The sequence below is a fragment of the Aspergillus viridinutans genome, assembly GCF_018404265.1.
Source record: "Aspergillus viridinutans IFM 47045 DNA, scaffold_2, whole genome shotgun sequence".
Classification (NCBI taxonomy): domain Eukaryota; kingdom Fungi; phylum Ascomycota; class Eurotiomycetes; order Eurotiales; family Aspergillaceae; genus Aspergillus; species Aspergillus viridinutans.
This window is the reverse complement of record NW_025091218.1, coordinates 1,734,451-1,761,506: the sequence shown is the minus strand read 5'-3', so window position 1 is coordinate 1,761,506 and position 27,056 is coordinate 1,734,451. Positions and strand designations below refer to the sequence as shown.

The window sequence follows — 27,056 nt, the reverse complement described above, 5'->3', positions numbered from 1 at the left end:
GTACAACCCGTTTCGACATTGCTGAAAAATAAGGAAAATAAAAAAAAGAGAGAAAAGAAAATTCTTGAGCTTCTCCTGCGGTGTACATGTCTGGTTCGGTAACCTCAAGTCTTTGAAGTCCTACAAAAGTTGTCAGTTCAGTAGTTCTCGTCAAAAGTATAAATTCTCCTCCTTCCTCCGGCCTCATCAGGGGGTTCCCCTAAGACTCTGCGTTCAAGAAGCCTACTCTTTCCAATGGCTGAAACCGAAAGTGTCCTACAGCATTTGACAAAACGCAGTCTCTCTTTTATATGTCATGACAAGGCAACGTCATTTACTTTCAGTGCATACTGGGCACCGGTCGAAAATGTGGAAGAATGGACCGATTTCACCTACCAGAACCTAGTAAACCTATACGCCTCCGATCTAAATTGCCAGATTTCTCCGTTTTACCCGGTTCCAGCTTGCGAAAAGGCGGGTGTCAACGAGATATATGATGAGGCTGGCCTACGCGATGCGATTCACACTACAACGATAGTGCCTGTGTCCTACGCTCTTCCCGGGAGCCTGTTTATCGCTTCTGGCGGACAGACCATGGAAGATGGGGAGATGATTCCTGACTACGGTGCGGGCGACCGGAAGAAGCGGAACAAGGCCAGTCGGTACAAAGGTCTTCTATTCGGCGACGTCAAATACGGCTGGAAGCACGAGAAGGCAATCGCGACGGTGCGGAACAATAGTGATGAGGGTTACGAACATGCTGAGGGCAGGGATGATGTCCGACCAATGGAACAGACACAGCACTACAGTATCCTACTGCAATCCCGGTATACATTCGTCATACATGAGAGAGGGCTGGTAGCCATGCGACTGCGTCTATCAAAAGACCCCGTGAGAACTGCACCAAGGCCGAAGCGTAACATTACAGCGCCGCGGTCACATCAGCGCGTTGTCTCTGGTTCAACGGTATCGGAGGTGACTTCGAGTATCAGCGAAATGTCTATCGACGAGGAGGTTAAGAAGAGAGGCGCTGATGTTGGTGTGATAGAGTACTCCGTGATTCCATGGAAGGGCCGGCCTAACGGTCAACTTGGCTTTGTATTGCCTTGTCCGCCTTGCGGACAAAGCGAATGACCTGAGACAGGAGTACGACTCCCTTCGACCTTCACCACTGACGTCTATCCAATCTCGTTCATCCCCAACTCCATCCGCCGCCAGAGTCCATAGTTCAGTGGACCCCAAGGGGAAAGGTAAGTTGACCGCCAGTGTGGAAGGTACCCAGTCTGCCAGCGGTCACCAACGTACGCCGCCAACTTTTCGACAAGTTGAGAAAATCCAACTTTCCCAAGATGGCAAATATTACTCCTATAAATTGGATGGAAAATGGGCTGCGCAACCTGCCAGCGAATGGAGAGAGCATGGTGCATTCCTATTTCACTACGGTCTCATGCTCCAAGCACGAAAACCACAGTAATGAATGGTCAATTCGAGGCTTAGCGTGGTATGTCCTTTGCTATTCAACATGGTGATCTCCTTTGCTATTCAACATGGTGATCTCCTTTGCTATTCAACATAGTGAGAGGGCTACTTTGTATTTAGGTTTCCCATTGATATTATCATATCATCATATTATTACATTACCATACACAGTAGTTTGTTTACTCCTCGCTTACATAATACTCAACAGTCATGGTACCAATCAGGATCTATTATTATCCTAATACAGTTAGTACTATAATGCTAAGAAGTTATGTTAGCAGGAAGTCAGTGCCTCTAAAGAAATCCTGGAATAATTGTAACCTGGGTAACTGAAGTATGGTGATTTTCTTTCCTGTGTTTATTCTCCACAAGGCACCCGAGTTTGAGATATGACGAGCTATGGTAGATTGTTATACCACCATGACTGTGATATGTAACTCCTAGATTAAGGAGTGCATCATCCAGACACATTTCTAGTCTAGCGGTATTGGATTTTAATAAACGACATTGTGCCAACAAATAGACGTCCACTTGAATGGAATCTGTGGTCATCTGCCAGATGCTATATCATTGGCCTCCTATATATGAACCTTCTCTCGCAGATTCCTCCTGTGTAGTGTGACGCAATGATCACATTAATCAATAGATTTGTAGCACAGTCTAACAGTAGAAACACATGATGGTTTACAAACAATCTCTTCACAAAGCATAGCCTTGGTATGGGATTCCTTCCTACCATGGCTGGTACTCATGTTCCGCCATCCTCAATCTGTCTGCCAAGTGATCACAAACAACAGAGTATATGTCATTGCGTGTTTTAGGTAAGGCAGAAACTGGAGAAGTTAGCATAACATTTCCACAGTAATCCCAGATACTCACCTATTATAAGTGTTTCACCTCGCGCTTCTTCATAGTTAGAGAGCCTTTCTATATACTGTCTTAACACCTTAGTCTAGATGATCTTGCGATAATTTGGTTCTTTATAGTATACATTGGCGCACTTATGATCACCAAGTAGTAATGTATTTTCCGTAGGAGAACCAGACTTCAGGAAGAGAGAAATAGTAAGGATCTATTTAGTTAGTGAACTTTCTGCCATGGGAGGAGAATATGCTCATGTAGCGCTTATGTAACTTATCATCCCTCAACAGACTATTGAGCATTGGCTCCCCGGTGATTGCAATGTCTGACAATGTCAGCTGTGTGATCCTCATTAGTAATCCCATTATTATACCTAGTGTTTGTACCTGCCACATAATAAACAAGCGACGAGCGCGTGCTGATGAGTTATTATAATTATCTATCAACATTCTAAAGTATGGTATCATGGTGGTAATACTAAAATCATTAGCAATTGCTAAGACGCTCTCATATTGGTTGACTAACTTGCTGATGCCATGAGGACTACTAATATGTGCTGGAAATGAAACAGGGCCCTCATCAGCTGCTTAGAGCAGGTCTGCTGAGAAGCCATAGTATGGGTGTATGAAAAGCTCTAAGGTATTCTGTTCTTTATGGGACCAAGAGGTAACCATATATGGATGACTCTGGGCCCACGACCAGAATGTCAAGGAAGGCAAGCTCAGATGGATATACTATCCAGCATCCAGCTTCATGGGACAGCACGCAACTTGATGAGCCTACCAGCGGACTGGATAGTCAATCGGCATTCAATATCATTCGTTTCCTGCGGAAACTTGCCGCCGCCGGACAGGCAATTCTGTGTACCATCCACCAGCCGAACTTTGCCCTGTTTAAGAACTTTGATCGCCTTCTTTTGCTGCAAAGGGGAGGGGAGTGCATATACTTTGGAGATATTAGAGAAGACTCCTGTGTCCTGTTAGATTACTTCCACTGCAACGGTGCCGACTGTCCACCCAACGCAAACCCGGCGGAATGGATGCTTGATGCTATCAGCGCAGGCCAGACTCGCTAAATTAGAGATCAAGACTAGGGAGAGATCTGGCGCACGTCTCCCGAGTTAGAGCAGGTCAAAAGAGAGATTATTTAGGTTAAGGCTCAGCGTGCAGAGGAGGTCTAACAGAGAAGTAGCTCACAGATGGTTATTAAAGAGTATGCCGCACCACTGTGGCACTAGATCAAGGTTGTCTGTAAGTGAACCAACATTATCTTCTAGCAATCAAGGAACTATGGCTTCACATGACTATTTAACCATATTATATAGCCCTAGTCACTGGTCTTGTATTCCTGAACCTAGATGACTCCCGCGCCTTCCTCTAATACTGAATCTTTGTTATCTTCAATGTGACTGTCCTCCTAGCCATCATCCTACAGCAGGTTGAACCCTGCTTTAAGTTCTTACAGCTCATCTTCTTCTGTGAATCCACCTGCAAATCATACAGCTAGTTTATATTTACCCTATCCATGGTCATTGCTGAGCTCCCCTATAGCATCCTCTATGCCATCTGCTTCTTCCTCCCCCTCTACTATATCCCAGGCTTCTAAGCCGCGTCTAGCTGAGCTGGCTACTAATTCCTCATAGTCCTCATCACAGAACTCTTCTCTGTAACCCTGGGCTAGATGATCTCTGCCCTAATGCCAAACAGCTTCATCGCCTCGCAGATCAACCCGCCCATCATCATCATCTTCTCACTCTTCTGCGGCGTCGCCATCACCAAGCCCCAGATGCCCGGCTTCTGGCGCGCCTGTCTCTACCAGCTCAACCCCTTCACCCGCCTCATCAGCGGCATGGTCACCACAGAGCTGCACAGCCGCACCGTCTCCTGCGCCCCAGGCGTATAATCGCTTCCAGGCCCCGCCAAACCAGACCTGCGGCGAGTACATGCGTCCGTTCTTCGAGCGTGGTGGGCTGGGATACCTGGCCGACAACGCCATGCACGCTTGTGAGTACTGTGCGTATAAGATCGGGGATGAGTTCTACAGTACCTTTTCAATGAGCTTTGATACCAGGTGGCAGGACCTGGGGATCTTCCTTGCCTTTATCGGGTCTAATCTCATCATTCTCTTCTTGGCGGTGAGTTCCATCATGTTTGTTGATTACAATATAAGCTGATTTATTATTTTCTTAGTCCCGCTTCCTCAACTACAATCGCAGATAGCGTTGTTGGATAGCGTTTACGAAAGAGAGAGACTGGGACGTGCATTTAATTAATAGCTAGATAACATCTAACGTCTCCAACATGTCCATACTTGATATTACCAAAGGTCGCATAGGTCGTTAGATTGCATCATGTTCTTAGATCCGGAATAGATCCTTCGTCGAGCTTAACTTGACTTAGTATATATAGCGAAAGCTGCGGGAAATACAAATTAGCAAGACCATAAATGGCTTTTCATAATCAGGGGTGAAAAACATACTTGAGATTCTCCCTATCCGTCAGATCCAAAAACGCAGTAGAATCCAGATCCCGTCCCTCAAGTCCACCCTGCATCTGCGACTGGATCCGATCCCGCTTCTTGTTCTCCCACCGGAGGAGAAGGCCAAGGACGGAGATGAGAACGACCTCGATCAGATGCGAGACGATCATGGACCAGATGCCGAGGGGATAGGTTGGTCTGCGACAAAGTCAGGGGGCAATTCGAGCAAAGATTTGATCGATGATGATGATGATGAGGATAAAATGGGAAGACAACGTACTTCTGGCTCGTCTTGTAGAAAAACGGACCCGCAATGTTTCCAGTGCAGTAGCCCAGAAAGAGGACTGCGTTCGTGACGACCTTCTTTGTATGTCCTGCATCATCCTATTAGACCATCACAGCTCTGAGGAAGATCAGCAGATAGAATGGGACAGTACCTGCAGTGTTCGCGATCTGCATGCTCAGAATCAAGACAAAGGCTGCGTTGTACGGACCCGTGAGGTAGTAGCAGATCAACCGGCCGACTTTCTGGTCTAGCGGGACAAAGCGCAGGCCAAAGGCGCCGGCGATATTGGGGAGCAGGAATAACAGGATGAAGACGCAGCGGCGGTTCTCGAAGCGGTCGTTGAGGTAGACGCAGAGAAGGATGGAGAGTGCGATGAGGACGCCGTAGGGAATCTATATTAGAACAGTATCATTAGAATTCGGTGGATGTGGGCTGAAATCGAGAACATCCATACCTGCATCAGGGTGGTGACCAGGGTTGAAAATCCAAAGCCCTTGATGATCAACGTGCCGAAGTTTGAGATACCGCCATTGGGGATGTTGCCTGTCAAATTAGATGCTGGCCTGTGTGACGAGAGGATAATACTCACAGACACAGCCTAGCATGAAGAAAATGTACAGTTTGTAGTCCTTGAATGCCTCTAGAACCTGGTACGGCTTGAGATGCTTGTTCTCAACCCCAGTCTGGTTCTCTCTCAACCGTTCAACGGCAACTCGTCGTTCCCTGGGGGTAAGACCCGGTGCAGAGACGGGCGAATCCGGAAGGAAGATGAACATGACTATGCCCCAGGCAGAGCAAAGTGCACCACTGCACCTCAGTTAGCAAGTTACCATGCTGCTAAATTATAGTGCCTTGGACTTACATTACGAGAAATTCGTACTTCCAAGATGGAAGCGCACCCTTGAGATGCCCAATCCCATAACCCAACAGGCCACCAAGTGCAATACCAAAACCATTCGCGGTATACCACAGACCAATTCGGACAGGCTGTTCTTTTCTTGTGTAGAACATGCTGGTAATCAACATAAAACCAGGGTCGGCACACGCTTCTGCAGCGCCTCCTAACGCTCGAAGAACAGCTAGGGTGGTGAAGCTATGGCATGCGGCCTGGATCATGAGAAAGACTCCCCTAATATGCATGAGTATAATGCTTCCGGGAAGAAAGGAGAGTGAGTGCCCGGTGTGTTTGCTGTACGTACCACATGAAGATATTGGCGCCCAGATACTTTCCTGTCACCCACGAAAAAGGTTACAACCCTATCCTCCGACATGTCTGTATGGAACACGTACCGATTGGCAGACGCTGCAGGAGAAAGTTGGTAGGGAAAGCCCAGGCCAGGAAACCAAAGTAGAATATACTGCTGAGCCAGTTATACTGCGTTCCATGGAGCTTGAGGTCATCCACGATTCCGAAGATAGCTGCATAGCTCAGTGTTGTCTGAATATCGAAATCGAACATCAGTCTAACCAAGTGGAGAATTACTTTCACACCAACTTACCTTATCAACGTAGAAAAATGCATAGCAGACGGCTAGGTACGGAAGGATCATCAAGTCGATTTTCCACAACACCCTTCTCGCCTCGGCTGGATCTACCTCTTCATGAAGCTCGTCTGGATCGTTAAACAGAGCCATGGCTGTGTCGCCATCTATTTGCTTCGCCGTCTTCCATCCTGGTTCAAACTGAGTATTTTCGCTGTGTGTAATGGTAGGCGTCTCTGCAGCATTGACTTTGGAGCCATGCTGTGGCTCGATAGATCTGTCACCCATATTGCCTTCTCGTTGCTTCTTCCTTGCAAGTCAGCGGTGATATCGATGAGCAGCTGAAAATATAGACGTCTCAGAGCCTATTTCTGGGCGGAGCTGGATCCAGATGGTATTTGAATGGCAGTAGCTTGATAGACCCCAAACGCCAAAGCGGAGAGCTCATTGCCCAGTTTCTCATATCATGCCATAGGAGGCGTTGGATAATGGTCCCAAGCGTAAATTCCATATAAGAAAGTATCAACACCGGAGCATCTCCACCTCACCCCAAACGAGCCAAAGTTTCTACCCTACCCCAGGTTGGAGCTCACAAGCTTCGGCCTTGCTTCCGTCACATTTTGCGGGGTTGAAAGCTACAAACCGGGTAGTACGACGTGGGGGTCGACATCGGCATATAGCGGTGTTGGCCATTGAGCGATTCAGAGACCTTCGGGGAGAATGCCAGCACCAGCACCAAGAACTCCTTGGTTGGCCGGTTCATTGGTCAATGTTGAGTTTCGCGGTGATGGGCAGGGTGACATTTCCAATGCGGAGTAATCGAGCAGTCGGGGTAAGACCGAGAATAAGGCGTGTCTTCCTCGTCTGGGAGATGATAGGTGGAAATCGTCGAACTTCGTAGCCGATGTGTCAGTCATGACTCTTTCATTCAGGCTCAGCCGATTTTGATACGTGCGTCAATATTAATACAGGTCGATGATTTTAGAATTGCCGAAAGTTGATGAAGGGACGAAGCTTATGGGACGTGGAGAAAAACGATCAGCAGCGGGAGGCGGGGGATGGCCTGAGGCCCCGGGGTACCACCGGCGTGGGGGTCATAGAATGGAAGATTGTGATATGGAGACATAGATAGCAGAAGAGGGAAAAGATGCGCTCCGTACTTTATGCAGACTGGCCAAAATGCTTCTATGCCCCAGCTGGCAGCATTTCAGGTTCATATGTACAAAATATATTATAGGAAAATCAATCGATCATAGGAGAGACTGAGAGGAGAGGTGTATGGTTGGTATCAGAAACAATATGAAATGAAAGACAAGCAATGGGATAACTCGCCGGTAAAGCTAATACAAGATTCGGTTCTATCCAGCATTCTCCTCCCGGATATTATGCTGGCCAACAATGGCGAGGAAGACTTGGTCCAATGTAGTTTGGCTGACAGAGTAATACTGGACGCCTAGAACAGCCTTGCTCTGCTCCAGCTTCGAGAATATGGTACTGACGATGCCGTTGTTGGCAGCACTTGGGCCCCCTTGAACCATAGGCCATGATTGACTTCTGAGTTCGCGTCCGAGCTCTTCTTCATCGGCGACAGGACTCTCTGCATATTCAGTGATATCTGCCTTCGAAGATGAAGACGCCGCTGTTGCAGGGATACTGAACCGTACCTGCCCATGATAGGTCTTCTGCTCTATCACGGCACCAGGGAAGTTCTCTTGCACCCAATCGCGGATGCGTCCCATAGATTCGTCCGTAGTGTGCGGTGCCTGTGAATGGACTAGATGGACATGATATTTGTTGCCCTACTTCTTCCGCAGGTAATCAGTTGTCCCCAGCGCCAGCATACGCTTGGCCATAATTCCTGCCCGCGTTGCCAGTGCATCTGCCTCCTCCATGGAGTGGGTCGTCAGCACAATGGAGCGTCCAGGGACTACAGACGCCAATGTCTTCCACATGACACGTTTTGAGGCTGCATCCATGCCGGAGCTAGGCTCATCCAGTAGGAGGACTAGAGGGTTGCCCATCAAAGCAATACCGAGAGAAAGCTTGCGCTTATTACCTCCTGACAGTTTTGTTGCCATGCGGTGCTGGAAGGTAGTAAGCCCCACAGCACGCATTACTTCCATGACGTTGTGCTTCACATCGGCCACACCACAGATGCGAGCATAGAACTCCAGGTGCTCAATGACGGTCATTTGATCCATTGCATCAAACTGCGGACAGACCCCAAGGTGGGAGCCTGCTGCTGCACGATTCTTCAGAACCGAGATATGGTTCACAAAAATATTTCCTCCATTGTCGGAAGGTACCATATCACCGCGGATGAGAGAGATTGTGGTGGTTTTTCCTGCTCCATTTGGCCCCAAGAGAGCAAAAACTTGAGATTTCGGCACCCCGAATGTCACGTCATCCACGGCGACGGACTTCTTGAACCTCTTCGTGAGGTGCAGAACTCGTAGTCCGTCGGTTGAGTTTTCCACTCGTGCTAATTCAGCGGCAACATCTCCATCGACAGTATTCTTCTCTTCCACGTGGTTTTGCTTGACTTTTCTCCTCGTCACGGAAAACACAGGCCCTCCATCAATCCAAAGAAGCAATCCAAATAGGACAAAGGATTGACAGATCAGATAGAGGATTGGGCCTCCGTAGAGAGTGACCTCACCCGGGTACGAGGCGATTTCTCGTCCTCGACATAGGATGGAGAACGTATTCAGCGAAGTGAACATTGCTCGAAGAAGATTCGCCGATGGTGCAATGAGACCAATGGTAAAATGCGTTATCTCAAGGTACTCATCGACTTTCTGGGTAGGTGCGTATGTCAATACTGACATGTAGGCGATGAAGTAAATCAAGAACAAGACGCACTGCCCACCGGCTGCAATTGCGAAAGCTGCAAGCTGAGACTTCGAGAAGAGAGATACCACATATGATAGTATCGTTGTGCACAACCCATAGAGGAAGAAAACGACGAAGAGATATTCGGCATAGTACCATACATCCGACACGGCCCTGAAGATGACTATTGCAAGGACGCTAGATGCGACGACAATGCAAAAGTCAAATGCCAGGTATGCTAGCCAAAGCGAGACGCCTCTCACCCCGTTACTGAAGTGCAGCGCTCGGACATTCTTCAAACGCTCAACGGTGGGGTAGAGAGCAAACAAAGAAGGGTGTACCGACATAGCAAGACCAAAGTAGACGATCAGCTGGAGTGCTTTCCCAGAATCTGACTGCCATGGAATGTCGAAAAACTGGAAGCGGAAAGAGATGGGCACGTTGGTCAAGAAGTTATCCATCACATTCTGAGTGACAGCGGATGGCGGGAAGTGACCGTTGTCTCCCTTCCACGCGAATGTAGGCGCAGAATATGTGTCTCCCAGGTAGAAACCGCCAGGTGTTATGTTAGCATAGTTTTGAGATATATAATCTTCGAATTCCGTGAGACTGTCTACCAGGTGAAATCGAGACTCGAGATTCAAAGACGCACTCTGAGCCGGCTCTATCGAACCAGATAGGGAGCCAATGAAGCTCTCAAGAGCGGTAGTGGACACCTTGTCTCGAGGACCAACCACAAATTTGAAGTTGTCTACAGATGCCAGTGTCTCGAAGCCAGATGCATGATATGTGCTATCACCCGAACAACGTGCCTTTGTAGTATCCTTCAGGAAAAGAGTAACAAGTCCGGCCGCAACGACTGGGATGAGCAAAGCCACCAAGTATGGGATAGGGTTGCGGCGCAATATTGTGACCCTTTTGCGAAACAAATACCACGACTGAAGGAACATGCCAATGCGTTTTCCGGTCAAGAGCTGAAGTCCTTCACTGCCACCTCTTCCAGGATTCTTTTCAGTGTAAGTTGTTTCCTTCGGTGCGACGTGAGGCTCTTCTCGTAGTCTCTCCGAGTCCAACTCTTCTGCAACTTTGAGAAAGACATCCTCTATCGTCGGCCCGCTGACGCGATATTCCGTGACACCTTCTTCTTCTAATATTGACATCAGACGAGAAGCTTCTGCGGAATCCTTAGCATAGTAGACGGTATCGTCAAAATGGACCTCTTTTGCGATATTGTCGAACTGTGGACCAGATACCTTCTCTGAGCCAGGGACGTTGAGCACATGAATTCGATAACCTGAACCCAGTCTGTCCTTTAGCTCAACGCTCGAGCCCTGCGGCTTGAGCGAACCCTTGGATAAGATTGTGATGTGATCGGCGAGAAGGTTTGCCTCATCCAGAAAATGAGTCGTCAAAAGGATTGTCCGCGATCCTCTTTCTGCAAGAAGGATGTCCCATATTTTGGCGCGTGCAATTGGATCAATTCCAGATGAAACCTCATCAACAGCGCAAATTGACGAGCCGCCGGTAAGCATCATGGCCAATTGAACTTTCCGTTTCTGACCCCCCGAGAGTGTCTTCGAGCGCGAATTCACCTTCTGAGCCAGGTCACAGTCGTTTAGCAATTTCAGAAGCTGCTCATTACTGTCCACCTCTCCGGTGCTCTTCAGCCTGTTAAATATCTTGATATGCTCTTTGACAGTAAGCGTATCCCAGAGAACGTTCTTCTGTGGGCAGAGACCAAACCGTCCGCCGGAGTCGCCGTAGTCTACATTGATACTTCCGGAGGTGATTGTCGTCAGACCCGAGATGGCATCTAGTGTCGTAGATTTGCCGGAGCCGTTTGCACCGAGGAGGACCACAATTTCTCCTTTCCTAACGTCCATGGACAGGTCGTTCACGGCCAGCACACTCTGTCGGCTGCTTCCAAACCACGGAGCTACCTTTCGGTAGAACCAACTTGGCTGATATTCCTTGGTAAATCCATTTAAAAGCACAACGGTCGAGCCGTCGGAGTTCACTGTCCTTCGACTCTTGGACTTGGTGCCATAAAGAACTCGCTCGATTACGGCGGCCAGCAGGGGATAGACGATGATTTGGACAATCAGTAAAATCCAGAGGGCTATACCAGGAACTGTCCACGGGTTCTTTGGAGCTGCGCGCACTAGGCCCGTAGCGAGACCCTGCCTCTCCCATCGAGCCATGAGAACAAAGAAGTAAACAAAGTTCATCGGTGGGAATAGAAGACTGAGAACGATAACAGCACCGTTTGTCGAAGCAGGTGCCAGCTGCGCGATTACTCCCAAAACCAAACAAACGATAACGACGGTGATACCGCTGAGCTGAGCCTTCCTGAAAAACGAGGCGCCGAATACGGAGAAGGAGGACAATGCGAGACCGGCCAGCACATTGTAGATTATCACGATTCCAGCCGAGGTCTTGCCGTACACCCCAAATTTCAGGATTGCACCGGAGATAATCCATGCTGGGCAGTACACGATATCTAAAGCCAAGTGTGCCGCAATGAACCGAGCAGCTTGCGATTGCCAGTGGGAGGTGTTGGGCATCATGCAATCAATCAGCTGGCTCATGCCGAGCTCTCGTTCCATCGCTATAAGCCCCGTAAGCTGGTACGTGACGCCCACTATTTCAATGAAGATAGCCACAGCGATGATGTCAATAATGGCGCCCATGTAGCGGGTTCGGATTTGTTCCTGTCGTTCTTTTTGAGTAAGGGACGTGAAAGGCTATTCCTCAACCTATACCAGGATTAGTTGAGCAGGCCACAAGCACTATGTTCATTAAGCGTAAGTGACTTGGTAGCGCGTTACCGTTGTTGGTCGAGTTGACCTGCGCTATCGCCCAGTCAATCGAATGCTGGAACGGAAGGTAGTAGATCTCCTGATCATTGTCGTTTCGGTTGACTTTGATCCCAACACCTAGCGAACCATCCGTACGAATTGAGTAATTCCAGTATCCGTTTGGTCCTTCAGTGGGAGAAGAGTAAAAGATAGCCGCAGCTATGCATGATGACACTCCACGAAGAGACGTTCGACACAACTCCCGTAGCTCATCCTCCGACGAAAGAATATGCACTTGTTTTGCGCTGGCCCTTGCGGGATCCGCAACTTGGTTGATGACTTGCTCAACATCGCCGCCAGTCAGGCCATTGTGGACGAATACCACCTTGTCTCTATTCCCTGAGACGCCACCTAGCGCAGCTCCTAGCGAACGGAGGGGAGTGGGACTGCCGACGCCATACTCTGATGGAGGGATGAAAAGGTGCTTTGCGAAGGATCTACTTCGATTAGTGACGGCCTTTAATCTTAACAACGGGCAACACAGGTAATATACATGAAAGCAACGAAAATCACTGGCAAGACCAGAGCCCTGAGGGTGGTTGTGACTGATGGACGCACAAGGACGATGAGTAGATTCTTGACTGTCAGCGTCCAAATCTGCCTGAGGAAGAGATTCAACATGGTCGCCCGCGGTTCGATAAACAGCGATATCAATCGACCCCGGAGCTCATCCTCGATCTCATAAGGAGCAAGAGTGAGCGCTAAGTCCGAAATTGATGAGCCTCGAAGTCATCGCGATTATTATTGAAACGTCTTGCGATTAGCGCAAGACGACCAGGCTGATGGTGTCTAAGCGACCTCGATGCAAGAAGCTGGGACCGGTGTTTCTTGGATCTCCTGGTATGGCAATCTATGCGTACAACACTGCCCACTGGCTAGCCACCTGCGATCGATTCACGGAACAGCTGTCATTGGACTGGACGCCAATGTACCATATCGGATCGTGCCGACCAAGACAGATGTGGTTGGCGCCCAGAAACCGTCTGAGGGGAATTTCCCCGTTACAACATTCAGCCACCTTGTAAGCGAAGCCACGTCTCCCAGAATTTTCGTATGACTCGAAATACTTACTACTGTCTGGTGTCGTCATGCGACATAGCAAACTATGGATCTTTGGTCTACATTGCTACAATTGCAAGATCCGTTGCGTCTGTCCACTCATCCAGGTAGCATCGTGTTTCATGAATCAGGTAGGCCTGTAGAATCGGTGGCTCCATTTCCAGAGACATTGCCGAGGTTCAAGCCTCACGGGCATTTCCTTTCGACCGGACAAACTGAACGGTGGAATAGAGTACCGATAACGATCATGTTACCTCGTTTATTGTAGAAGTATGTGGGACTATCCAGGTGTCGATGTACTTCCCAGATGACAGTTCTCACTGTCAAAGCAGTAGAAGCTGACTGGAAATAGTCTCTATTCCAGTCTCAAAGTGTGCGCTGACAAATGTCGATTCCCGAATATCCATGTGCAAGTATAGTAGTATAATACATTCGCCAAAGTCATAATACAGACAGGATAGAAATTGTTGCAATTCACCGTCTCTGTCTCCGTCCACCGGCTGAACGCTGACCAGTAAGAACTGACTTCTGCCGCAGGTAGTTCGACACAATGTTCTCGACGCTTCGCATATCGTGCCTTGGCTTCCTGTAAATTCGAAAGAGGAAATTATTAGCTTCACTGCACAGGATGAACCTTCTTCCCGGTGGTGCCCATCATGAGATGGTGATACATACCTCATGTAGTACAATCTTGCTCTTCTCTTCCTCTTCTCCGTCCTCTGTACAATTTCCACACTCTCGACGTTTGGACTGAAGACCTTCACGGCCATCTCCACGCCCACCCTCGTGAGCTCATTTCGGAGAAGGAAAGAAGTATCAATGCCCCGCAAACGGATGCTGAGACACACACCCGAGAATGGGTCTCCGTTCTTGAAAGTCACACGCAGAATGTCGCCGACTTTCACGCTTCGCGGGTTTCGGCGGTAGTCAAACAGAGCCCTACGCTCACCAGTGGGGTCAAGAGCGGCTAGTTGAGACTCTGTCAATGCTGCGACGGGATCTTTGCAATTTGCACGAGGTGTCGGGGGTGGTGGGTAGACTTTGAGCTTCTTGCGTCCTGTTCTTGGATATTAGACAAAGCAACAACGGCGAAAAGCCGGAGAATTGGCTCAATTACCAGCATTTGGTTGCAACCGAGTAGGTATTTGTGAAAGAAACGACTTTGGGAGTTTGGAAGGAAGAGGTGCAGGCTCTGGCTTTGGGGAATATGCGGTGCTGATGGACCGGCTGAACTGGGGTCGCAGCAATCCGTCTGCCTTCATAAAGGACCTCGAGCAGCCCAGCTGCCGCAATATGGGAGAAACTGTCGCCATCAGTGTAGAAGTTGAGCGTGATGGTCAGCTCCTTGATTGTGGTAGAATCTTGTAAAGACCGCAATTCTCGCTGGCGGAGGTTGATCCGGTTCGGCAGAATTTCCGCCAAGCCTGAAATTGCCTGTTCGGGTCTCACCAAGAGTTCGATATCCTGGGGAATTTTTGTCCAGAAAATAAACTCATCACAGCTCTCGAAACGATTCTGGATTCTATTTCGGTCGTCCAGCACCTTGGTTTGCCATTTTATAAAAGCGCACTATCCTCAATTTCGCTTCCAGAGCAGACATAAAATGGCGCAAAGCGCCGTTGGCAGGCTCTTCCGCTGCCAGACCAGCAGCTATCTGCGTCAATCCATTGGCTCTATTACACAAAGTCGTACATATTCACATAATGGTAAGCACCGGCCTAAATCAAACAGCAGACGACCTCGCGCGGCAAAAGTCGCTGACATGATTTGCAATTAGCAATTCCCACCTTCCCTCCGACATCTTCCCCCGAACTAGACCAGGCCCTTCAACGTTTCCGAGAAGAGCTTTTCATACCTTTTGGCTTGAATACCGAGCAAAGGAGGTTAATGTTTCGAAAGAAATATGCGGAGAAACTTGAGCAGCAACCAGTGACGGTAAATATTGGCGACAACGATGAGCCTTACCAACTTCGCCCCATGGATCCCCTGTCCAGACCACCAAAGAGAGAATTCAGGGACGTTGTCTTGCTCATGAAGACCAAGCAAGACTGGCAGAACCTTGCACCTTTCGTTGGCGGGCTGCAAACGTCGAAGAGAAGATTGAGCCTCGCGAACTGGGAGTGGACTGTGCGCAAAGCTGGTGAGGCCGACGCACTCGGTGCCATCCTCGAATGTGCGAAGCAGGCAGAACGGACTGGTCTTCGATTGAACGACAACGGAATTGTCCTGCGTATCTTCTTCGAGCTCCACCAGAAAGCTCAGAAGGGGCAGTTCAAGGATCCCGCAGTCTCCAAGGCCCTTGGCATGGCTAAGCAGTTTGCCGCGCTGATGGAAGCTCCGGAGCATTCCCGGAGAAATGTCAAGAGCATACAAGAAGATCCCAAACGACAACCATTTGTCATTGGCACTCTCCTTGAGCTTAGCGCTGCTCGTGCTGTGAATGAATTGGGAGGCAAGGATGAGTCCGGCAATGTGCATGCCTATGCTCAGCGCCTCATGGCGAACTGGGAGGCAGGCAACTTTTTCCGCGATGTCACCCACTGGTTTACAGTGGATCGCATGCTCCAGGAGAACGTGCCTATCTACAACGGAATTACGCTCGCCCTTCAGGTTGAGGGCGTCGCAAATGACAAAGCTCTGTCTGGTCCTCTGAAGAGACGCCTGAACCACTTGCGTCTATTGATCGCCAACCATAAGGAAATGGCCCCCGAGAAAGTCCAGCAAAAGCCGACGCGTGGCTATCAACATAGCCAGCTCCTGCATCAGTGTTGACCCTGTTCCATCACCATTGGCTTCTTCATGATATGTATATTACCACCTTAGAATTTGTTTCAATATTGTATTTGCCGTTCATCCTATCTTGTGGAATGGCAGCGCTCGCCGCAGTGAAATCAAAGGACTAGCGATCCATCTTCAAAACCGCGAGTGGCTCAGTAGCCTATGGGGAAAATGAAAGAAAATAATTGGCACGCTCGAAATACATGCGTTTGTCAACGTCATAACCCGAGATATGGATAGTTTCAAAGAGAAAGCTCCAAGGTGTTGTCCTCTCGTATGCAGCCCCGCGACGAAAGATTGGTTTTACGAGAGACAACAGCGGGACCGAAAACTGTAATCTATTCGGGAGCAGTCAGTGAATGGAATAAAACAAGGAAAGCGAAAGGGAAAGATTGAAAGTATGGCACCCACCTGTCCTTCGAGTGGGTTTCCATCGGACACGCCAGTCAAAAGAAGCTCAACAGAGCTCAAAGGGGCGCCAAAGTGGCTTGGTCCCGTGAAGCGTCGGTAATCAAAGACGTTGGTCTGGGAGACAGCACCTGCCACGCCCGCGCCAGTAAGGGCGTACACAACGCGAGCACCTAAGAAAATTTTAAGATCTGCCAATTGCGCTGATGTCAGGCGCGCAGCTGGGTCGGCATCAGCCCGATGAGAGACACATAACAGGCGGAGATTTTCGAGGGAGAGTTCAGCGGTTGGTCCGATACTAGCAACCTGATTTAGTAGGCCACGAGAAGGCATGACTCCAGTATCTAGTTTGCGCAGCTGAGACCAGCGGACGATCGACGTCAGGACACCGGCTTGGGGTTCCATGTGCCTGGCATGATACTCGGACATGGTGCGGGAAGAAGCAACAATGACCGTAGGCGACACTCCTACAGTAGCCAAGGCGAAATCAACGCCCTCGCCAGCAACAGAGTTGAGAGCGATAGAAGAATTCGAGAAAAGTGCACTCATGATCTGGCACAGTGGGTATGAACGTGAGAGAGAATCGATCGAAAGGACCAGATCATCGGGGTTGAATCGCTGATTCCGAGGCAAGGAGAAGGTCAATCCCGCGATTCCGGCCACGAGATTCTGGTTGGAGTTAGCCGTGATTGCAAGGCAAACCGCCCAGTCGAGAAAACTAACCTCTGGCTGAAATTCAATGAAATCGCCCACTTGGGACTTGGTCGGCCATACAGTGGTCACAGAGGGCGCAGGAGAGTTGGGGTCCCAACTGGGAACGTCTAAGCCGGCCAGGTCCTTCTTTTCCTCAACCAATTCATGCCATACGGTTACCTCCAGGCTTCCGCGAACATCTCCTGGTACTTGATTCCAGTCCATGTGCTGGCTTCCAATTTTAGCAACCCAAATGACCTGAGAGAGTTGCTTATTGTTCTTAGCCACTAGGGACAAGTCCAGGGCACCGGCCTCGGCAATTAAAGCATCTGCCTGCGACTTTTGTAGGTGAGCAGAGAGGACTTGAGGTTCGAGGTTGTGAGGGATAATAATAGTCTTGAAGCCATACAAGGCACCAGCTAGGCATCATTAAGTCAGCTCGACACGTACTTGGAATAAGAAGAGAAGGGCCCGAACCAAAAATGGCAGCCAGGAGCTCAACCGAATCTGTCAGACACACAGCAACCGATTTGACGCCAGATTCCTGCAGACGATGGCCGATGGCATTGATTTCCTGTGTGACCTGGTCCAAAGAATGCTCGACGGCTTTCTTTCCAAGCACCGTATAGATCTTTCCTTGTTTCCCAGAGGCTGCACCATTCTCCGACACTGCACCACGCACAGCAGCCTTCCAGATATCACGGAGGTCACCTCTTCTTCCACTCGTCCATTTTGGTGCACCAGGGTCCTTGATATTGAGTCCCGATCTGAGTGGGTATCCGTGCGGAGTCTCTAGGCTTCTATATGCCGCTGATTCTCCGGGTTGGCGTACAGGGAAAGCTGTCGATTGACGAGCAATTAAGAAAGGGTGAATATCGGCATCTTTCGACGTAACAAAAGAGTATACGGTGAAAGCAATGAGAGCGCATGCGATCAAGGTTGTGTAAATATTCCAGTCAGCTAGAACATCCGAGGCCAAGGCATCCAGTCTCGCCAAGGCTGACGATTCTGAGGCCATTGTACGAAGACCTTGAATTTGGACACTTGTATATCAAACCAAGAGCTACAAGTTACTTAGAGATTGGTTTCGAGACGCCGTAGTCCCATTCGGAGATGGATGAACGAAATGACGTGAGGGAGTTCAGCTGCTTACGGAGTCGTTCTGGATGTGGGGAACGGACCGAGAGCCGCGCCTAGCTACGGAGGTTAGCTGAAAACTTCGCGGCAGCGGCGTCTGTTGCCTGTGACCACTAAGCGGTCATTCTTGCTATTGTTCTTGAGCGTCGCCTCAAAACAATACTCACACATTTCCGACCAGCACATCTTAACTCGCAAACAGCTGTTGCCATATCGGCAGTGATGGTCCAGGTCGACCATTGAGACGCCTGCACGACCACACGCAAATGTACACACGATTCAAGTCCAGCTCGTCGGGTCGATTCAAAGGTAAGTTTTAACACACACACTGACCGCTTTTTCTTCAAGGTGAGTCCTTCGTAGTACTCTTGGCGATCATAATTCGTGTTTTCTGACTTCATCTAGCGGCCTTTCTGTTTCTTTTCTGGCAAATATCAATGGCGTCCCAATCTGCTCCATCTACACCCAGAGCCGTATCGGTGCTCGCCCCTGTCCCCGATGCCTCACGGACGCCTGGAAAATGGCGCCATCCTCGTCTCAATGAAGTTGTAAGGCGACAGAATGCTGGAACATTCGGAGATCGCAATATTCGAAAGCTTATTTGGAATGGGGCTGCCTTGGTTGCGACCTGGGTATTCGGAAACACCGTCAAATCATAGTGAGCGATAGCCATGTTGGTTCGAGCATAATTGCAATTCGATGTTTCTGACAAAGATTCCACAGTTCGCTTCGCCTGCAGAATTTGGGCCAGTACCCCGCTTATCCAGACCTCGCGCTGCACGTCGTGCAGCTCATTCTTGCGTTGAACATCCTGGTTGCATTATACCCTTTGTTTCGACCGAAAGATGATCTCTCCGATATCCCTCTCACTCCTACACAACGTTCCCTCCTCGGGCTTGATCCGTCCACGACTCCACCGCTTACACCGGGGACTACGTACATTACACCACCGAGGTATCGACTGTCTGCCTCGAGAACAGCGACTCCAGCGAGCAAAGGTGCATCGTCGCCCCTATCCGGAAGTGCCGGTCTTTCAGGGCGTAGACTGTCGTCGGGCGCATCATTTTCGCCATCCACAAGTCCGCTACTGTACAAGGCCGTTTCGAATGGAGGCAAGGAGAGCGGGCGACGGCCAAGCTTCGGGTCTTCTTCGACATTCAGTCGCAGCTCGCTTTTCGGGGAGTCTAGCATAGGGCCCGCGAGTCCTTCGCCTGTAGGGGGCAAGCGCGCGAACCTGGGATTGAGCAACAAATGGTTGTATGAAAGAAGTAGGCGACTGTCTGCTAGTAACGGGAGTCTGTAATTCGGGCTGATCGGCGTCGGCGCAATCACTAATGGAAGGGATCGTGTACATTGAGCTTATTAGATTGAGCGTTAATTTCACAACATACGTAGAGGTTAACAGTACTTGAAATTGCTCTGTTCCTTCAACAAAACATATAATAAACTCCGGTAGCGTGGTTGGCAGATTGATTTAAACTCTTAATTGTGGCTCTTTGTTCAAACTCGCATCATGGCCGAGCTCCGTTGGTCTAAGAGGTAACTTCCCGCTGAGACGGACCCGGCGAACCACAACACCAACATACAATCAGCTTGCCCACACTTGGCACTTCCATTTAGCGATATATATAAGAAGAACCTCCGTGAGAGCGCTTGAATTCTGTATTGATTCTTCTTCCTTTCCCCTGAACACCCTATGAAGTTATAAACCCATCAACCTGCGCCGGGGTCGCTTCACTATGGGAGCCTCGGAGTCGAAGTTGGTCTTCAAGCAAGGAATCTTCCGTCTGTCAGAGGAGAAGAACATCCCTGCTGGCGATCCTTACTGGTGCAGAGTTCGTCCTCTTGTCATAATATCTGGTTTCTCGTCACCATCGACTCGCTAACTGCTTCGGTGTAGTTCTGGGAGCTCCCGGAGTCGACAGAGGATGTATTCAGCTTATTCACCCCCGCAGACATACGACGGACCCGCGATCATGCATTACCTAATTTGGAGACACTATTGCTTTCAATAACCTCTCGTCTTACCTTTCTGAAGAATCATCCGTCTTTTCCAGATTCCGACCTCGCTCCTGAGAGAGACGCTCTCAACTGTATCCGCATACTCACGCGCATCCTTCCCTTCATCTACGAGGCGGAGCACCTAGAAGAATGGGAGGAGAAATTCTTTTGGGGTCGACGCAAGAAGAATACTAGAGAAGCTCGACTGGAAGCAGAAGTCCTGTTTGATGAAGCGCAGGCTGAAGGGCGCCAGGAGGAGACGTTGCCCCCGGCTAGTGACTTCGAAGATGTGAAGCCCTTGGCCGAGGAATTGATTGACAACCTGCTGGATCTTTTATTCTATACAGATTTTACGATCCCAAACCTCCCAACGGCTAAGGGTAAGGTATCGTACTCGATATGGCAAAGCGGTGTTGGCTGCAATACGTCCATGGGCTCCAGCAAAGAGCTCGAAAGCAACCGGTGTGAGATTTTGCGACTATTGCTTACATTGACTGGAAAGGCGATGTACATGCCGCTGAGTAAGGTTCTTTCTCTTTTATATGGGACGCAACGCTGACGACTCTGCAGGTCTTCTGCCTGTTCAGGGTGTTAAGGCCATTACCTACATTACGACCTGCCCTGACAAGCAAGTTGTCCTCACATTGCTATGCTCATTGCTAAATACTGTATGTACAGTGATGTATGGTTCTGATTATTGTCTCATATTAACCGCGGTCTCATGCAGTCTATCAAGTACAATCCTGCGTCATGGAGGGTTCCATATGACCATGTGGTCTGGAAAGATTCCAAGCAGATCTTGGTTATATACTGTCTACAATTTCTTCTTGTTCTCCTCCTATATCCTATCCCCGAGGATGGTCGTGGGACACCGCCGAAGAACTATTATCGCCATTACTTCGGTCGGCTGCACCGACCGCAAGACTTTCAATTCCTTGTCGATGGCATGACCAGAATCTTGAACCAACCTGTGGGTCTGCATTCCCCAATCGGCCGTGCTTAGATCTGATGAAGTGGCAGATGCAAGTCACGAACTCTTACCTTCCAGGCAGCCAGAAATCTATCAAATGGGCTCCGGAAATGCTCATCTTGTTCTGGGAGGCCCTCCAGTGCAACAAGCGATTCAGGTCATTTATCATTGACTCAAGTCGCTCCCATGACTTTGCCATTCTCTGTATCTTTTACGCTATCGAGTACAAATCTGACGCATCCAAGCAAGGCGTCGTGAGAATGTGCATCTTTATTTTACAAACAATGAGTGTCGAGCCGAATTTTGGAAAAAGTCTCAACATGAAATTCGAGGCTCAGGAGACGTTACCTCAGAACATTCGTTTTCCGGGCTTCAAGGGTACCTATGGTGATTACCTGGTTATGGTCTGTCTCTCGCCGAATTCATCATGCGAAACCGTACTAAACGTGTTGTAGTCCATCCATACTCTGCTTACCGCAAGCAAAGGCAAGCTGAATGCTGTCTATCCAGCACTTTTAGCAATCATCAACAACGTGGCTCCTTACTTGGAACATCTTTCACCAGCCACATGCTCCAGACTTCTGCAGCTCTTCTCCTCGATGTCCGCTCCCAGTTTCCTCCTAGCTAACGAAACGAACCATGCCCTCCTAGCGTCAGTGCTTGAATCCATAAACTCGATACTTGAACACCAATTCACCAGTAAGTGTCGCTATGCCTTCACTTTCGTCGCGGCTTGGCTCGCTGACTGACTGTCGCAGAAAACCCGTTCCTAGTATATGCCATTTTAAAGTACAGGAAACGTTTCGAAGCCGTCCGAGCCTTCACTCTCGAAAGTGGGCAGCAAGAGATTGAACGCCAAAATGAAAGGAGAAAAGCTAAAGCTGCATCTCGCGACTCGTCCTCTAGCCCTCCCCTGTCGCAGGCTGAAGAGGATCCTCATGTGTCGTCGGGTGCACGTTCGCCCTTGACTCGTATTCCTGAAGAGAATAGCCCTTTCGCTATTGGCGGTGACGAATCGGATGACCAACATGACGGGCAAGACACGCCGTCGCAGTCTTCACCCTCCCTGCAAAACTCAAGAAGGCCTTCGACGTCATCGGCTATCGATGACAGTGTCCCACTACAATTACGGGGGATGTCTGAGAAGGCCAGAGGCAAGATGCCTGCTGGGCAGCCATCATTCTCCCGGCAGAACAGCATCACCAGTCAAAGTAGCATGTCCGCCATTTTCTCCGCGTCCAGCGGTTTTACGCCGACTGTTGCTTGGGTAAGTGTCACTCGATTGTGTGCGTGTAGTTCAAAGTCTAATTGTTCTGACAATCCCACGTTTAGCTGGAGTCGTGGCTACCAGAGCTTCCTCTTCACACTATTCTCACTATCATTTCAGCCATTGCTCCCCACATTCCCGATTCGGCTTTCCAGACCGCGTCAAGCCCCGAAGCTCGCACTTTGATTGCGAATCTTCCTTCCTTTGCAGAAGAGCCTACAATTCAAGGGCTGTTATCAGAGCCGCCACCTGTACGGGTGCATTCTTTTGAATGGTCAGCCCTGTCTTTGGGCTGGTATGAGACTTTGCTGTGGGGCTTCATCTTCTCTAGTGAGATGGTGGTTGGCACAGCATCTGGAGCTACGCCCGGCACTGTCGGCGTCTGGAACGGAACAGGAATCAAACTCTTCAGGGTTCAGGAGGCGGCCGCGCAAGGTCCAAGTTTACTTGCTCCCAAAGGCGCAGTCGACGCGGTTGGAAGCAACTTGGTGCAGCGCATCGGGAATTTGAGTCTCAGGCGCAGTAGTACACAAGACTCGCAGAGCGGCTCAAGACCACCATCTGTCCGAGAAGTATAGAGCATTTGGTCCCTTTTGTATTTTCTTCTCCCAACCGGCTGGCAGTGTTTGGGATTTGTGATGTTATTTTCAGATGCATAGGCTTCCAAAGCTTCCCATTAGGATCATCTTGTGCTCTGGACTTGTAGATTGCCCGTCATTTTGGTTGCTTTATGGTTATCAACTGTGGTTAATCCATATATGTTATACGACGGTTAGCCAATCAACCGGTCTCATCTGATGGCGTGAACGAGAACTCAAGTCCAGATAGGGAACTTTGTCTTACATTTTATTTGGGATAAAACCCCTGTGCTTCCTCATCTTACCTGTGTTGGCTGATGAACATGGCTGCTGAGAGGTTGTACTCCACGTGAGACAGGGATTGGCTCGAAGTCCTGTCTCGTCTCGGCATCAATACTTGGCGTTGGGGCGATCATCACATCCCATTCTGAAATATAATCGCGTTCTAGTCTCGTAGAGATTGTTCCTGTTCTTAGAACTTTCATTCAACAAAGTATACTTGCCTGTTGCTCGCAAAGAAAAATGACTTTGCTGCCACACTCGCTACTTTTCACGGCATCCGCCGTTATCCTCGCATTGTCGGGTATGGTACTGGGGCTTCCGACAGGCCTTCAGAACGTCCTCGACAATACCCATAGAAGTCAGGAGTACGGATATCCTACCGACTTTACCAGGGGAATTGTACCTGTGAGTTCTCAATCGTTGTGTCAATGCAGTCGTTGGAGGATAAATTGAGCTAATCGAGTGCGATTTGCTTTGACATAAGATTCCAGTCCATTCTCACAAGTAAGTCAAGACGGGATTTCATCAATCTTTAAGAATGGCTCTAATTCTGTGGGCAGTGATTATTGGAGAGATGTGCCTTTCTACACTGGTAAGGCAGCATTTTGATCACCTCGCATTGTATGCATGGCTTTTGACTGACCCCTTTCAAGCTCTTTCAACAGGATGCATCTCAACGGAAGCAGATGTCTGGCTGTACAACGGTACACTCTATGTGAGTAGATAGTCATGAAGAGATGGAATGATTCTTCTAACATCGAGCAGGTCGGCCATGACACCTCTTCTCTGACAGAAGAGAGAACCCTGGAATCATTGTACATTAATCCAATTCTCGATGTTCTCAAGCGCCAGAATCCTCGATCGCGTTTTGTGACGTCGCCCACCAACAAGTGAGTTAGCTTGGTTGCATCTGGATTACACAGAACTAATGGTCTTGGTCAGTGGCGTGTTCGACACTTCGGTCTCCCAAACGCTTTACTTATTCATTGATGTAAAGACCGCTGGACATGAGACCTTCAAGGCTGTGATTGACGCGTTGGAACCACTCCGTGAACATGGTTATTTGACAACTCTGAAGGATAACAAGACCATCACCAACGGCCCCATTACCGTGATCGGCACAGGCAACACGCCCTACGACATGGTTGCCCCTGTCGCAAATCGGGACTACTTCTTTGATGCTCACCTCGAGTCCTTGAGCGAGTCTGAGAATGCCGGCATCACAAAGCTGATCTCTCCCATCGCGTCTACGAGCTTTGCGGATGCCATTGGCACAGTTTCGCAGGGTGATTCTGAAGCGATATTGACAGAGAAGCAGCTCAGCACTCTCCGCTCGCAAATCGCGACCGCAAAGGAAAGGGGCATTGGAGCCAGATATTGGGAGACGCCCAGCTATCCCATCAGGACCCGTAATTCGGTCTGGAGAACCCTTCTTAAGGAGGGTGTTGCACTCCTGAACGCTGATGACCTCGACGCTGCGGCCAGTTATTTCTGAACATTATGATAAGCTTTGCTGTCAAGTGTAAATAACTCCACCATGTTTGCCTGCATTTGGGTTAATTGCATTTTGCTCACCGAGCAATCTTATGTCATGAATAAAGTGAGCTTTCCAATGGGCACACTAATTTGAATTAATCATATAAGGCCATAATAATAAACTTGTAAACAATCCGAGTAAGAGACATCTCTTTTGTAGAATTCATGCTTCCTTTACCAGCCAGGGGTCCAAGAGAAAAATGACACGTGACACGCCCGTGTATTGGAACGCGTCTGACGCTGGGATTGAGCACACTCGGCTCTCTCTTCTCTTGAAATACCTCAACCTAATAAGGGCTTCTGACGGCTCAAATGTCGAAAGTTGATGTCGACCTGGGGGATTCCTTGGCCAAGGTGCTCCCCACTGGGGTAAAGGTGACGATCCGCCATATCTCGTCGGCCCCAAGCCCGTGTGCGGCCCTCTTCGCAGCTCCACCAGGCGAAGAACCCGAGTCGACTTTCTGTGAGAACCATTTCCTTGCAGTCTCCATTAGTCCCAATGAAAAAGAGGAGTCGGAAGTGATCGTCTTTGGCATCGAAGTGCTGGTCTACGGCACCGCGCATCTGACGACCATTTTCGTCTCCAAGGCCGATTCAACTGGCTACTTGCATCTGCTGAAGAATGCGCCCAAGGTCTCACTTCTCCGACTTATCTCAAATGCGTTTCTGTCATTTCTTGTGCAGACCCGCCAACGGCCAGGAGTCCGGTTGATGGTGTCGTTGTTTGCCCGGGCCCAGAATCAGTACTTGTTTCCCGGAAGCATCGAGAACCCCGAAAAGCATGTCTTAGATGATCGCGGGTTGATCAAATGGTGGTGTCGTGTCATTGACCCCATCCTACGAGAATATGAGCCCGAGACGGGCTCTCATGAAAAGGCACTGCTTGATCAAACTAAGGAGTCGGCGAAGAGTTCAGCAACAGCGTTTCTGATCGTTCCAAGATGCGACAAGTTCGAGACTCGGGGCTTCTTCCCAATCACAGCGAGGTCTGATGACAAGGATCGGCCGAGATGGTTAAATAGCTACCCTCTCCATCAGCTCTGTGATAATCCCAACGCTCCGCCACGGTGTCTCGTTCCTCGCTTCCCAGATGACCCCAAGACGCGCTTTCTGATCGACTTGGATGATGAACTACCAGAGTCGACGGGAGCTGAAGGCTCCAAGGAGAATTCCGGTCATTGGCGAAGCGTGAAGTCTCTTGCGCAGTTTTGGGAGATGATGTCCTTTCGACAGGAATGCTCGGCCGGCCGATTAGTTGGGTTCTTGTGGCTTGTCATTAATCCGCCAGGTCTTGTCAATTCAGTTCAGATGACGAGCTCTCGTGTTGCTTCGCGGGGTGTTGAGAAGACTCTTTCTGAATCTGCAGAGACAACCCACGATGCGACCAAACAAAAAGATGAAGTAGCGTCTGCGTCTGCTCCATCGCAACCTCCCACAAGTGATCTCCAGACATCATCAATCACCCAACCCAGCGCCTCGTCTTCCGATACACATGCCAAAGTACAGCAAGCTACGGGCCCCAGTGCGTTCTTTTGGCCAGACACAGGCCGAGGACATGCAGTCCTGAGTGAGGAAGACTATAAGGCGGCAATCAACTTTCTTATCGATCAAGACTTTGACACCAAGGATAAGGCTATCGCCAGCACCAAGGCATGGGCCGAGAAAGTCGCCTCGCTCGCTGATCAGCTTTGGGTTGGTCAACGGGTCGAGGGGAGAAATGCTACGACGGAGTTGGGTCAGAAACCTATAGACGCTACGACTGTCATCAACGCAGCCTTTGTTCGAAAGCGCAAAACGGCCGATGCGGAAAGCGACAAGCCAGGGCAGGTAGGAGGTACTCCAGGGGATTCTGAAGAGGTCAACCGAACTCCCGTCCAGTCGGATCAGGCACCCAGCGTGAATGTGCTCAATGCCAACCTGGTTCGAAAGAAGAAGAAGACATGAGTCCGCATCACTGCGCTCTGCATGGAATGGCGATCTCGGAGTTCGGTGTATCTTTTTTATTTCTCGAGCTGGGGCGACAGCTACATAGTTCGGCAGGGTACTGGTTGATTTGGTGTCATTAAAGCAGCCTACGGAATTCATACTTGGCA

At 49.4% G+C, this 27,056-nt stretch overlaps 11 protein-coding genes across 11 annotated transcripts; 6 read left to right on the top strand and 5 right to left on the bottom strand.

Annotated features, from left to right (window-relative positions):
* Positions 1–234: 234 nt before the first annotated feature.
* Positions 235–1,453, top strand: Aspvir_004188 (uncharacterized protein; the record flags this gene model as incomplete). Its single annotated transcript, XM_043267419.1, has 2 exons — positions 235–1,077; positions 1,124–1,453. 2 exons carry the CDS (start codon positions 235–237, stop codon positions 1,451–1,453), a joined length of 1,173 nt encoding a protein of 390 aa, XP_043123354.1.
* A 2,615-nt stretch (positions 1,454–4,068) lies between these two features.
* On the bottom strand, positions 4,069–4,314 carry Aspvir_004187 (uncharacterized protein; the record flags this gene model as incomplete). The annotated part of the gene is given in 2 exon segments (XM_043267418.1): positions 4,069–4,288; positions 4,307–4,314. 2 exon segments carry the CDS (start codon positions 4,312–4,314, stop codon positions 4,069–4,071), a joined length of 228 nt encoding a protein of 75 aa, XP_043123353.1.
* Positions 4,315–4,778: 464 nt separating this feature from the next.
* On the bottom strand, positions 4,779–6,852 carry Aspvir_004186 (putative MFS allantoate transporter; the record flags this gene model as incomplete). The annotated part of the gene is made up of 9 exons (XM_043267417.1): positions 4,779–4,995; positions 5,078–5,171; positions 5,235–5,475; positions 5,538–5,626; positions 5,673–5,890; positions 5,946–6,212; positions 6,283–6,313; positions 6,374–6,521; positions 6,583–6,852. 9 exons carry the CDS (start codon positions 6,850–6,852, stop codon positions 4,779–4,781), a joined length of 1,575 nt encoding a protein of 524 aa, XP_043123352.1.
* Positions 6,853–7,922: 1,070 nt separating this feature from the next.
* On the bottom strand, positions 7,923–8,303 carry Aspvir_004185 (uncharacterized protein; the record flags this gene model as incomplete). The annotated part of the gene is made up of 1 exon (XM_043267416.1): positions 7,923–8,303. One exon carries the CDS (start codon positions 8,301–8,303, stop codon positions 7,923–7,925), a length of 381 nt encoding a protein of 126 aa, XP_043123351.1.
* A 60-nt stretch (positions 8,304–8,363) lies between these two features.
* Positions 8,364–14,626, bottom strand: Aspvir_004184 (putative ABC transporter; the record flags this gene model as incomplete). Its single annotated transcript, XM_043267415.1, has 6 exons — positions 8,364–12,115; positions 12,225–12,691; positions 12,748–12,955; positions 13,826–13,899; positions 13,989–14,370; positions 14,431–14,626. The coding sequence occupies 6 exons, from the start codon at positions 14,624–14,626 to the stop codon at positions 8,364–8,366; spliced, it is 5,079 nt and encodes a 1,692-aa protein (XP_043123350.1).
* A 290-nt stretch (positions 14,627–14,916) lies between these two features.
* Positions 14,917–16,085, top strand: Aspvir_004183 (uncharacterized protein; the record flags this gene model as incomplete). Its single annotated transcript, XM_043267414.1, has 2 exons — positions 14,917–15,019; positions 15,091–16,085. The coding sequence occupies 2 exons, from the start codon at positions 14,917–14,919 to the stop codon at positions 16,083–16,085; spliced, it is 1,098 nt and encodes a 365-aa protein (XP_043123349.1).
* A 248-nt stretch (positions 16,086–16,333) lies between these two features.
* On the bottom strand, positions 16,334–18,210 carry Aspvir_004182 (uncharacterized protein; the record flags this gene model as incomplete). The annotated part of the gene is made up of 4 exons (XM_043267413.1): positions 16,334–16,429; positions 16,503–17,168; positions 17,223–17,611; positions 17,670–18,210. The coding sequence occupies 4 exons, from the start codon at positions 18,208–18,210 to the stop codon at positions 16,334–16,336; spliced, it is 1,692 nt and encodes a 563-aa protein (XP_043123348.1).
* Positions 18,211–18,766: 556 nt separating this feature from the next.
* Aspvir_004181 (uncharacterized protein) lies at positions 18,767–19,632 on the top strand (the record flags this gene model as incomplete). The annotated part of the gene is made up of 2 exons (XM_043267412.1): positions 18,767–18,987; positions 19,053–19,632. 2 exons carry the CDS (start codon positions 18,767–18,769, stop codon positions 19,630–19,632), a joined length of 801 nt encoding a protein of 266 aa, XP_043123347.1.
* Positions 19,633–20,068: 436 nt separating this feature from the next.
* On the top strand, positions 20,069–23,145 carry Aspvir_004180 (Hid1 family protein; the record flags this gene model as incomplete). Its single annotated transcript, XM_043267411.1, has 8 exons — positions 20,069–20,164; positions 20,230–20,851; positions 20,901–20,998; positions 21,058–21,300; positions 21,351–21,704; positions 21,756–21,999; positions 22,059–22,567; positions 22,633–23,145. The coding sequence occupies 8 exons, from the start codon at positions 20,069–20,071 to the stop codon at positions 23,143–23,145; spliced, it is 2,679 nt and encodes an 892-aa protein (XP_043123346.1).
* An 820-nt stretch (positions 23,146–23,965) lies between these two features.
* Aspvir_004179 (uncharacterized protein) lies at positions 23,966–24,922 on the top strand (the record flags this gene model as incomplete). Its single annotated transcript, XM_043267410.1, has 3 exons — positions 23,966–24,142; positions 24,193–24,317; positions 24,370–24,922. 3 exons carry the CDS (start codon positions 23,966–23,968, stop codon positions 24,920–24,922), a joined length of 855 nt encoding a protein of 284 aa, XP_043123345.1.
* A 353-nt stretch (positions 24,923–25,275) lies between these two features.
* On the top strand, positions 25,276–26,907 carry Aspvir_004178 (H3 histone acetyltransferase RTT109; the record flags this gene model as incomplete). The annotated part of the gene is made up of 1 exon (XM_043267409.1): positions 25,276–26,907. The coding sequence occupies one exon, from the start codon at positions 25,276–25,278 to the stop codon at positions 26,905–26,907; it is 1,632 nt and encodes a 543-aa protein (XP_043123344.1).
* Positions 26,908–27,056: the final 149 nt, after the last annotated feature.